Raw genomic sequence first — 12,808 nt, 5'->3', positions numbered from 1 at the left:
CATACTGTGAAGCCCTAATTATAATGTAGTGGCACGGAAGCTACACTTCCACTCAGAGAACTGGGTTCAGGTCCTCTGATTCTGGCTTGTGTGTGAATTTAGGCAGGTCTCTTCATCTCTCGGTTTCCATTTCTCTCTGTCTCTCGTTTTTTATCCTTTGAGAAAATGAGGGTTAAACCAGAGGATCTTGAAGGACCTTCTCTTTCTGGCTTGCAGGCTCTAGGACTCTGAGGGGTCAGCTTTTGTCTGTGTGAAGAGTGCGAGTGTGTGCACACGTACACGTGTGTGTGTGTGTGTGCAAGCATGTCCGAGGGTCCGTCATGGTCAAGGCTGAATTTTAGGGAGGTTAACCTGACCCTTGAGAGTAGGCTAACCTGGAGTGAGATGAGGCTGGAAACAGGATTACCTGAACTGAAATTACCAACTAAAATAAACTTTAGTGATGCACTTACCAGGAGGGCAAAGTGAAGTACCACCCAGACAACGCCGAGTGACGTCACCAGAAGATCGTACCTATTTCTTCTGCTTTGCCAGAAGCCGGCAGGTGACATCGCTATGATCTTCATTGTAACCTGGGGAAAAACAATGAAGACAATGAACTGAGGCTGAGTGTTCAGCATATATTTAAATGTACTAACCTGAGGCACATTATTTTTTTAAAGGATGTAGAAACCAAAGAGAAGAATTTATTACTGATGTGTCTGTGTATATACGTAAATCTATATTCTCCACACTCTTTTCTCCTTTTTCTACGACTAGTTCTGATAGCAAGACGTTTTTCTTCCTCAAGTAAAAGACCATAGATTTTGGGAAACATCAACCGGTACAGGGTAAAATAAAAATCTGCTTGCATTGCCAAGAAGATTGCACTGGAAAGCAATGTGACGTGGACCACATATTAAAATAATCTTGTCTGGGCCAACTCCCTCTGCCACCACATTGTAATTTGAGTCCCTGAATTACAGTGGTTTGTGCCGTTTGCTGTAAATATTTGAACTCAGATAACTAGACAGGCCAACATTCAGATACAACGTCAACGGCAGTTAGTAATTCTCGCCGTTGGAAAAATGGAAATATAAAGTGAAGTCTTTGTTCAAGCGAAGCAGAACAGCCTGAAAAGGAAGTATACTAAGAGCATTCTGTTCCCCAAAGAGGACTTCAAAAGCAGCGGGACGCGGAGGTGCAAGGAAGTGCCATGGAAGGAGGACGCTGTTTTGCTTTAAAATGTGCACTGCAGCCCCCAGCAACAGCTGGCTCATTACTGTACCTCTAGAACAAAGATGAACGTGAAAACGACCGACATGGTTGCCAAAGGAACAGTCACTGGGTCCTCGACGTCCCACTGTAAGAGAGACAGCACACACGTCTGTGCCTGCATTCCATCAACACGGAAAGACTTTCCCCTCTTCCACCCATCTGAACATGACTGTGAATTTAAATTTTTTATAAATGTAGACTGTGAGTGGACACGGCTGCCTGCAATGTTCTTGGACCCACGAATGAATAAAAAATTCATTCCCAGAGTGTTAGGGTGAAATAGAGTACCTTGACGGACAGCAACACCGACTGGGCCAGGACGAGTAATGCAATTGTCCTCTTAAAAAATGGATGCTGGGTTATGTCATACATCTTAGCTCTAAAACCATCATTATCTGAAAAGAAAGGTTTAGGCAAGGGCATTTTAGACATCGGTCACATTTACGTTCTTGCCTTTCATTTTCTTTAATGCTCGTCTTAAAACCCATTACATTTTTTTTTCTCCTACAGTTCAATCTACTGTGAAGTGTCTTGCAGGAATGGCTGGGTCTGAATATTTAAAACGACGGTGCATGACACCGTCTGCACTGGAAGGAGATTCGCATCATTCAGTTTCTGTCAGTTTAATACATTTCACTCATATGTTTAAAAGGCAAGCACAAATATATTTATTTAACAATTCATTTTTTCATTAAGGCTTATCCTGAGAGCACAGAAGCACGGCCTTTGGGTGGTTGATTTTAATAGCCTATGGAGAGATCTGTAGTTTGGAGCCTGTTTTTATATTAACTTCTGCACAATCGCCTAGTGGCCTCATGATGATTATTTTAATTGAAATCTTAGACTCCTGGGGAATCATGAACACTAGTGCCCAACATGAATAAAATCAGAGCATCTTTGATACCCGGGCGAGGTGGCAGATGAAGAGGCTGTGCTATCTTCAGGCGGCTCTTCAAATCTTCCCATCTTCTCTGATCTACAGTCAGCAGAGCCGTCCCCTTAATAAACAAAGGAAAACAGAGAAAGACCTTTTGTCATGTGCTCCACACCAAGGACATCGCAAATGCGCTGCTGACACAAACAAGAGTAATGTGGGTTTAAAACAAAGATATTCTTCCTATGCCATGGTGGTTCGATAAACAGGGTCAGAATTCTCAAACGTGGTCTTGAGAGAAGTTCCAGAAAAGAGGGCCGGGGGTTCAGAGAAGATTCAGCAGCCTTCAGGTGGCATCTTTGAACATGTATAATATTCAGGTTTGGGAAAATCTAAAGAAGGTTTTCTATATGATTAGATTTTCTAAAAGAGATACTCTCTAACAGTGGTTAGTTTCCTTTCATAGTAGAAAAAGCTGCAGCAAAATGATAGCTTATCAATGCTGCTGCTTCTGGTTAAGGCTGTTGTGTCTTTTTAGAAATCATTCTGTTACATGCAATCGTGAAACTGTTTTTAAGTGGTATGAGGTCAGAGAATTGCATATTTAAGAAATTTGTGCTGTGACAATCGGTTAAATGAGATCAGATATTCTTTGTTATATAATAGAGCACATCATTAAAATGCACTTGAATATATTACATTACATTTCATTACATTATATTACAAAGGCAGAAATATAATTTAAGAAACTGGGGAAAAAACCACCTCCCCTCTCCCATCCTGCCTTTCCTGACACAGAGCTAACTATCTTTCAGGGGAATGTCCTCCTCACTATGTTTTCAGACTTTGGCTGCTTATGTATATATAAATATATAAGAATGTGTTTGTTTTTAAATTTATAAATTTCTGTAATGGTATCCAACATGTGGAAATTTACGCAGTTTGTTTTTTACTATTTTTTTTTTGGCCGCGCCCCGCATCTTGCAGGATTTTAGTTCCTCTACCGGGGATCAAACCCAGACCCCTGCAGTGGAAGCACAGAGTCCTAACCACTGGACCGCCAGTGAAGTCAAGTCCCCAGTTTGTTTTTATCTTCATTGAAAATTACATTTTCCATACAACTAGATACTAGATCTGATTAGTTTATTTGAACTGATCACACAGTATCCCACTGTACAAATATGTCAGAAGTTATCATTTTAGGTTTATGGACTATAAACGATGCTGCAATAAACCCACGGGTACTGTCTCACGGTAAACATCTTGCTCTGTGGTAAATCTCTAGGAAAGGAACTGCTGGGGTCTCAGAGTTTACACATTTCCACACTTACCAGGGATTTCCAAGGTGCTATCCAAAGAGCAATAACCAAGAAAATTGGTTTCATTCTGCAAGTGTTCCCATTTCCTTATATTCTTGCCAATACTTGACTTTATCAGACATTTTAATTTGGTCATTTGATGGGTATGAAATGTATCTGATTTAGTTTTAATATTAATGAGATGAAACATTTTCAATGCATATATAAGGTGATTCCTGTGTGTTCCTTTGTAAATTGCCTGTTCATATTCTTTGCTCATTTTTGTATTTGGATATTTACTTTTTGATGTTTTGTAGAGATTCTTAATATATTCTGGATACTAATATTTTGTCAGTTATGTGAGTTGTAAGTATTTAGTCTTAGCTTGCTTTTTTTTTTAAAATTTTGCTTAGTGTGTCTTTTATCATTCAGAAACTTTTCCTTTTAATGTAATCTGACTTATAAATTTTTTTCTTTATGGATTTCACTTTGTGGTTAATGTCAAGAACTCTACAACTACTCCAGGGTTAAAAGCACATTCTCCATGGTTTAAAAATGGTTTAAAATTTGCTTTTCATAGCTGGGTCTTTCATTCATCTGGAATTTATTCTTGAGTATGGTGTAAGGTAGAAATGTCAGTTTAATTTCTGAGACCTAGACAATCAATTAATTATCCCAGCACCACTATGGATGGTCTCAGCTTCTCCACTGACTTGTTGTGCTACTTCTGCTTCATATACACATGGGTCCCTCCTAGGGCTTTCTGTTCTATTCTGTAAGCCTAACTTTCTATCCCTGTAACAATTATGGCACTATTATACTTACCATAGCTTGTTTTTCCACATTTTTGTTCATGCTCACCCCTGTAAGAGTCTTCTCAATCTAATTTATTTCAACAAACCAGTTTTTCTCACTCTTGAGCTTTTCTATAAGTTACTTTGTTTTCTATATCACTAATTTTCTGTTCTTTTATCTTTGTTATTTTCTTCCTCCCATTTTCTTCTATTTCACTTTGTTGCTCTGATTATAATTTATTGATTTGTGTATTTGGCATGTTAATCATCACTATTTGATTATTCTCTAACATACAATTAAAAGCTATAAATTTCCATCTAATTACTGATTTATCTATACCTTGTGAGTTTTGTATTCTTTTTTTTTTTTTTTTTTTTTTTTTGCGGTATGCGGGCCTCTTACTGTTGTGGCCTCTCCTGTTGTGGAGTACAGGCTCCGGATGCGCAGGCTCAGCGGCCATGGCTGGCTCACCGGCCCAGCCGCTCCACGGCATGTGGGAGCTTCCCGGACCAGGGCACGAACCCGTGTCCCCCGCATCGGCAGGCGGACTCTCAACCACTGCGCCACCAGGGAAGCCCACCTTGTGAGTTTTAATGTGATTTTTATAAATGATTTATCTAAATGCTTTGTGATTTTCTATTCTGATTTCTTCTGTAACTCAAAAATTACTTAGAATGCAGTCTTAATATTTCCAAATTATGGGGAATTTTTTGCTATGTTTTAAAATTGTGATAGATAACATGTGTACATTATCAATTCTTTGGTAATTATTGTTTTATGACTTTGTAGATGATACATTTTGTACTTGATACATTTTGTACTTGAAAGTAATACACAGTCTCAAATTGTCAGAGACCTTTATATGTCCATTGGACCAAACGTCTTCATTGTGTCAAATCTAACATGTTCTTTTTGTTCTGATTTATGAGTTTCTCAGAGAAATACATTACTATCTATCTTTCATCGGATTTTGGATTTGCTAGCTTTTTAAAATAATTTGGTTAAATATTGCTTTGTGGGCTTCCCTGGTGGCACAGTGGTTGAGAGTCTGCCTGCCGATGGAGGGGACACGGGTTCGTGCCCCAGTCCGGGAAGATCCCACATGCCGCGGAGTGGCTAGGCCCGTGAGCCATGGCCGCTGAGCCTGCGTGTCCGGAGCCTGTGCTCCGCAACAGGAGAGGCCACAGCAGGGAGAGGCCCGCACACCGCAAAAAAAAGAGAAAAAAAAAAATTCTGAGTTCACCTACTGAGTTACACAGAAGCAACCAATTTACACTTAGTGAAAGGCATATTACCTGCAATCAGTGCATCGGTTTCAGCTACTGTATTTTAATAACTTGCTGCACATCCTTTCAATTTGAACAATAGGAGATGCGTTTTTCAGTCCTCGGCAAATTAATGACACCATTACCAAAAGAGGAAATTTAGCAAGAGAATTGTGCTCTGAAATAATGTGCCTGAAAGGCAGCAATGAGGTAGCTTGTAAAATAGTTATAGAGATTATTTACACCGGTCACTTTACAGTTTGATGCGACTGCACACCGCCGTGTGTGGAAAAGGGAACTCAAAATGAGTGGCTAGGAAAGAATAAACGCTGCGGAATTCAAACCAAGAATTCTTACCTTGTTTTCATTGAAATTAGCAATAACTACTCCAACAAAAAGGGTCAGTCCAATCATGCAACCCAGGAATACGAAAACATGAATATAGATTCCATGCATCTGTATAAATGAAAAATACGGTTATTCATCAAAGCCAATGAAAGCAGCTGTGGTAACATTCAAAGGATTCCAGTGCGTGCTTACCGGACCCACACGATGAATAATAACATCCCTCACTTCCACCCAGCCTTTCAAGGAGAGAACTTCAAACAATGCCAGCATAGCATTGCCCACATTGTCAAAATTAAAGTTCCGAGGATTCGCCCTGCAAGTCAGAAAGAGGAATGTTCCGTGGAATTCCAGTGAGAAGCACCCTAAGGCAGTATCTATAACTCTTTCCAATCTTGGTTGCAAAGTATAGGCACTTGGAAGGTAGGTTCGATGGCATTTGTTTGCAAACTCATAAGAATGCATCAATGTGTTAGAATTTATTAATTATGCAGTTAATTATTAGGCAATGATGGGGTGTTCTCAATCGAAAACAATAAAATGCTATGTCCCTCGACTTCTAGCTCCAGAGGTTCTGCAATGTTTCTGGCTGGTCCTGATTAGTATACTGAGGACTTTCTGGTTAGAACTTGTGCAGGAGATTCTTACAAAGGGGCCTTGGAGTTTGGATGTGAATTTTGAAATGGTTTTACATTAGAAAACCTTCCTAAAGGCATGAATTACAAATCCTGGTGTTAGTACAGAAAGTGTAAAATGAGTAGAATTTGGCCACTTAATTCTGTGTCATCACGTGAGCAGCATGCTGTGACCTAGTGATGCCTTAGGGGCTCCTGAGGTGACACATACCCTATGTGTCTCCAGATCACCCCCTCCCAGGTGGGTGTTTTTCTCTCATTAACTCCAAATGTTCTCAACAGTTACTTCTTGTAGACCCCAGTGTATAGTGTGCTGTCTACCGCACAGTTAACTCCTGAGTTCTAAAACATTTTGGACCCTCTATTTTTGGGGGGTCAGGGGATGTCTCATTTCTTATTTTTCTGACATGTGTATACTTTTTTCTTTCCACTAACATCTTTCTACTACACTGCATCTCCCCTAGTCATTACAGGTCTTAGCTAACATATTTGTTAACAGAAGAAGATTTCAGTGTTTTTTTTTTAATCCCCCTTTTCTGAGGCTATTTTAAATAATTAAGAGATTTAGACAACCACATGCTGGAAAAATCATGACTATCAACACATTTCCTGAATTTGATTACCTGAGCTCAGGATTATTGACTAGAGTAGGCCTACTGAAGCCTAGCTGAATTATATTTTGATAATTTTTTTTTCTTGCTAGCACATTTATCAAAAGTTAACCTTCACAGGAGGCAACATTCTAGGGGGAATCCAGTTTAGTATTCTTCTACCACCTTTTATGGTTTTCAAAACTAGAGACTATCATGAGATATACTTTTATAAGTTTTCTTTTTTTAACACTAAATATGTGAGAATCTAATAAGAAAACATAAAACTGAGACTGACTTATTTTTAAAGGTTTAAAGCTGATTGGTAGAAATGTTTTCTATATAGTAAAAAAGCCCCACTCAGAAATTAATATTTAGGGATTCTGATTAATATTTTTTAAGTATGAAAAACAAGCATATTCTCTTGTATTTTTCCAACAATCTTTCCTTTTGGGGGTTTCAATTAAATTTAATATATTTTACAGCAGACAGACTCTGTAAGGATTCTACAGATGCCACAATTTTCTTGAATAAGGATTTTTTTTTTAAACCAAGTGAGTCAGCTCTCAGATCTGATGTTGAACTTTCTTACCCATCCATTTTCTTTATGTAAAAGTGCTTTTTTTAGCTGAATTTGCAGCAACCCAAACTATTCTCATGTTCCACATCCTTTAGAAGTTAGAATATGTTAAAATACACTTTCAGGCTAAAGCAAGAAAGTAAAATGGAGAATCATAGACTTAAATTGCTGGAAGAATATACCACATTGAAAGTCTCAGTTTTAATCATATTGGGTATGTTTATGCTTTGTTCATGATACTAAAATTGGAAGGTTTGAAACTTTACCAATAACTACAGAGGAATTCAACAAATCCCAAACACAGTCCATTACTGTCATTTTTCCTGTTGTCCTCCCTTGATCTGGAAGGCTATTTAAATATTATCTTTTCTGGTTAATTTTTAAAAGATTACAACATTGTCTATCCAATTCAGAAAAATGAAGAATCAGTTCTGACCTCACAATCTGAGTTTTCTGCCTCCCAGTGACAAGTGCTCCAGGGACCCCAGGTCATGATAAGGAGAGCTGCTTCTCCTCTGGGAAGATGGGGGTGCCATGGAGGAGAGGAATCTAGCCTCTGCCCTGGGATGTGGAAATGCAGGGGATAACATGGGCCACAATGGTACCCTGTATCTTACACAGCTCTGCCATCTAAAGAAATCAGATACTAGTACTTCCTGGAATGCAGACTGCTTTTTGCCTCGCTCTTTGGTAATAGCAATTTGAGTTTCCACAGCCTGCAACAATCTTACCTCTGCCTCGCCCCTCACTCTCACCTGCCCATGGCTCCTCCCCCTTTCACCTGCCTAATTCCTATTCACCCTTCAAGAGTTAACTGGGTGTCTTCTCCTCTAGGTCCTTCTCCCTGATCCAGTCATTGTTTGGATTAGCAGCCTCTGTCCTGCGTGTACCACTGAACCCTTTGCCTCTCCGTACCCTAGAATCAGAGGCTGATACATCATGGAGCAAAAGAAACTTGAAGGTAAGCCTCAGGGCCCCTCCCTGACACAGGTCCCTTCCAAGACTCAGGAAGGGGCCCAGGAGTGAGTTCACATAGTCATATGTTTCTGTTAAACTTAGAAAAGCAAAGTAGCTTTATATTCTTTTTCTTAGAGAGTGTACCCAAATTGTTTGAGCCTTAGACTCGACAAAAAAAATCTGATCTCTTTCTGCCTAGAATGTATCGCAGTGTAATTTGAAATTACCTACAGGTAAGTTTCTGGTGAACTTCAAGTGAGTTTAGGGGCTTCTTTATGTAGCATTAAAACTTCAGCATATTGTATTAAATTATTTAAAATTTTATTTTCTGTTCTCCATTGGACTTCTAGCTCTTAGGGGTCAGAGGCCATAGCTTGTTCCCAGTGACAGCATTACTCCTGGTGAAGAGTAAACACTTAGTAAATATATTTATTGTAAAACTGAATGCTTTGTTGATTTCTCTCCCATGCATTTCCTTTTCCTAAATCCCAGACCTCTGCTTAAGACAAAACACACAATACTTATAAATATGATATGTTTAATCCTTTTTACCAAGGTTATTTTATCTCATCAAGTCTGAGTGATTTGGAGGAGAATGAATGTATTCATCTGAAGAGAGAATGCAGAAGCCAGACTGTCTCCTGAATTAGCTAGTGCATATTTATGTCCTAATTATAATTATCATAGCATTCCTCTAGGCTAATTCTCAGATGTAAGTTATTTTCTTAATCATAAATTAGCCAATATAAAATTACAAAAATTTCAGCTGCTAACTCTTGACGAGATTATTAGAGAAACAAAACGTGAAAATTATCATGGTTACAGTTGACATTTATTTGATGAAAGATTTATATTTCACTAAAACTAACCCAAGTCACAATATTCTGAACAAATGGGAAAAGCTATTGTGATAACGTTCAAGTGATGTCCCTCTGTTTGCTTGTGCTTTTAAAATGTCATTGAACTTGAAGTCCTTAATAATAGCTTACATAAAACATTACATTTCAGTTAGCTGATTTTACAATCTTAGAGAGCTGGTTTTATGGAACAGGTTGAACGCTGTAGGGTCCAACCGGAAACAGCTTACTCTCCTCCTAATGCTACCTTCCAGTACATCCTACTTGCTTCCTGACACCTTGGGGAAAGCCCAGAGCTTTTCGGTATATAGTCAGCCTCATTCTAAAATGCCCACTGCATTCAAACCTGTACCAGGATCTCACCCTCAGCAGCTCAAGCCTGACCCGTGGTCTGAGGAGGGAAAAAGAGTGTCAGCCACTCTGGCCCACTCCTCCTCTTGGTGACTGCCTGGGTCTTACAAGAAGGGGTGGGATGCAGCTGGGGTCAGAGACGTCACATCTTGTGTGTCTGACTCCGCTGGACTGTGGCCATTGGCGCTCTCCTCACAGCAGCCGTTGTTCCTTCACGGAGCTCATTTAGGTGTTCCCAAGAAGCACTCCATGTTTGAACAGTGTTTCTAGCTTCTGTGAACTTGGCACTTGAGCATTTTTCCCACATACAGACGCTGGACGCACTTTGTTCCAGACACCCGGTAAGATGCCTGAGTCACTCTTCCTGGCCTCGTGCCTCCCTCGTCCTCCCCCTCACCTTGAGATGAGCCCTTTTCAGGGTGTGCTTTTCAAATACAAACCAACTAACTCAGAGTCCACCCCCTCCCCCACCACCAATCACCTCCTCTATCAGGCTGTCACACTCTGGGCCACCATCCACCTGCCCGAGTCACCCCAGTGCCAGGTACCAGACCACAATGGATGGCCTCTATGTTCTAGAGCCCATTACAATTATTCAAACTAGCCATCCCTAGGCCTGCTTGCCCTGCCTCACCCGTTCCTTCCCAGGGAAACCACAGTAAAGGCTCTTGGCCCCAGCTCTCCCCACCTCTCTGCCTGCTGACCCACACTGGTGCTTCCCCAGGTGGCCCCCCGGGGAGTGGCATGCCTCCTCCTCTTGGGAACGATGAGTAGCAAACTGTCTTTTCAGTGGTAGTGCTCTCGATCTGTCGGCTTTACTGTACCTCACATTTTCTATGACTACACTCCCCAGCATAAGGATGCCCCAGTGTGTTCTTCCTGCTATGAGTGTAGCCTCTGGGTGATTCTCAGCTCCAACTCCTGGAAACGTTCCCACAGCTTCTTCCCATAGGGGCACCCTGTCCGCAGCACACAGCCCTTTGCAGCAGGGTTCCAACAAGAAGGCTCAGGTCAGGTGGCCCTTGGCAGATATGACGTGGCCCCCCAGAAGCAGCAGATCACCCCGTCTTCCCAGATGGTGACGAGCAGCTTGCCCACAAGAGCCTCTCTTCTTGCCTTGTCAAACTCTGATATCAACTGGTCCTTCCAGGGGTCCTTGTAGGAGCAGGAGAAGCGCCGTCCACCTTTCCCCACAGGGAAGGCGGCGTGATGCCACAGCTCTCTCTGCTCTTGACTTCATTCACTACCATGATGTTATCTTTGAATGCAGTGCTTTCTTTTACAGGAGCTGGGTGATGGATGATGTTTTAGTAAGTTCTGATGGGATTGGTTTAGTTGGCCTCTTTAGAATGTCAAGATACTTTAATCTCCCCTTGGCCTCAACTTTGAGACTTTAGACAAAATCCCAAAAAATTCTGGAATAAAAAACCTGATGTCCTGATATATAAGTAAAGTATTTACAGTATAATAATGAGTTTTACTCTTACAACAAAATAAACATTTTATGCTTCTTTAATTTTTTATTGTAATATAAATTAGACTGCTTTTCTAGTTAACACTGGGATAAAGATATTCCCATGTGTTATATACTTCTCTACCCATGCTCAAGCCTCACATCCAAAATTAATCTTTTTTCCACAGTTCTTTGGTATTAAAAGAAAACCAATATAAATTGTATTGAATTGTTTATGAAAGTGAATTTCATATTAGAGAAATGCCAAAGCAGGTAAGAATGAGTCCTAAGGGTACAACTGGGTGAAATGCTATTCCTTTTAAAGAGTTTTGACATTTAGTAGAGAACATCAATTGTGACAAAAGCAGAGCAGTTACTGTGGTTCACTCATTATTCTAAGAGGTAAAAATGAAATAAAAAGAAAACAGATAATTATTTAAAAGGACAAATGAAGTTGATGGAACACTGTGCATCAGTGAAGCAGATTGAGAGATTTCATTCATAGTCATTAGGGAAATGGTTGAGAAAGAAGGTACCAGATACTTCTGGCTTTGATGTAAAATGCTTTGAAAACTTATTTTAAAAAATTTTTTTAAAGAGGCAGTTAGATAAAATCAATTGTGTTACTGATTATTCCCTTCCAGGAGTTCAACAACAAAATCCTTCAATGTAAATGGGTTTTAAAATTGAAATAGTTTTATGATTTAGGCTTCTCTACAACTGTTATGAGGACATCAGATCTTCCTTAAAGATATAAAGCCAGTATGAGTTTAGTTTTAATTTGATTAAAATTGTTAAACTTTTTAAATATTGGTTTAAAAGCTGAATTGAGATTTGATTTAAAATTGATAGAAAATCTTTTTTCTTTTAAGCCTCACTAATTTTTATTCTAAAAAATTTTTATTTTTATTGAAGTATAATTGAGTTACAATGTTGTGTTAGTTTCAGGTGTATATATATATATATATATATATATATACACACACACACACAATATACATGCTTCAGCTATAATATACATATATATACACACACACATATATGTATACATATATAAATTTATATATATTTATATTTATATATATAAATTAATATATATATATATAAATTATATATAAATTCTTTTCCAGATTCTTTTCCATTATGGTTTATTACAGGATATTGAATGTAGTTATCTGTGCTATACAGTAGGATTTTATTTTTTATCTATTTTATATGTAGTAGTTTGTATCTGCTAATCCCATACTCCTAATTTATCCCCCCCATCCCCTTTCCCCTTTGGTAACCATAAGTTTGTTTTCTATATCTGGGAGCCTTTTTCTGATTTTTAAGTAAGCTCATTTGTATCAATTTTTTTTTAGATTCCACATATAAGCAATATATGATATTTGTCTTTGACTTACTTCACATAGTATGATAATCTCTAGGTCCATTCATATTAATATATAATAATATATAATAATATATAATATCAATATATAATATATTATATATTAATATATAATATTAATATATAATATAATATTATATATAATATATTATATATAATAT

General features: G+C 38.7%; 1 protein-coding gene across 1 annotated transcript in view; it reads right to left on the bottom strand.

Annotated features, from left to right (window-relative positions):
* Positions 1 to 12,808, bottom strand: part of NALCN (sodium leak channel, non-selective) — a 282,164-nt gene that overhangs the window by 21,745 nt on the left and 247,611 nt on the right. Inside the window, exons 28-33 of the mRNA XM_027115885.1 lie at positions 6,030 to 6,150; positions 5,847 to 5,945; positions 2,162 to 2,255; positions 1,546 to 1,652; positions 1,268 to 1,342; positions 453 to 572 (exon numbers count right to left, since the gene is read on the bottom strand). Coding sequence (XP_026971686.1) covers positions 453 to 572; positions 1,268 to 1,342; positions 1,546 to 1,652; positions 2,162 to 2,255; positions 5,847 to 5,945; positions 6,030 to 6,150 — 616 coding nt within the window. The remainder of the gene's footprint in view (positions 1 to 452; positions 573 to 1,267; positions 1,343 to 1,545; positions 1,653 to 2,161; positions 2,256 to 5,846; positions 5,946 to 6,029; positions 6,151 to 12,808) is intronic.

The sequence above is a fragment of the Aethalodelphis obliquidens genome, unplaced genomic scaffold (genome assembly GCF_003676395.1).
Source record: "Aethalodelphis obliquidens isolate GAN/ISIS:26980383/991018 unplaced genomic scaffold, ASM367639v1 scaffold15, whole genome shotgun sequence".
Taxonomy (NCBI): Eukaryota; Metazoa; Chordata; class Mammalia; order Artiodactyla; family Delphinidae; genus Aethalodelphis; species Aethalodelphis obliquidens.
The sequence above is the reverse complement of the archived record's forward strand: the minus strand, read 5'-3'. Positions and strand labels throughout refer to the sequence as shown.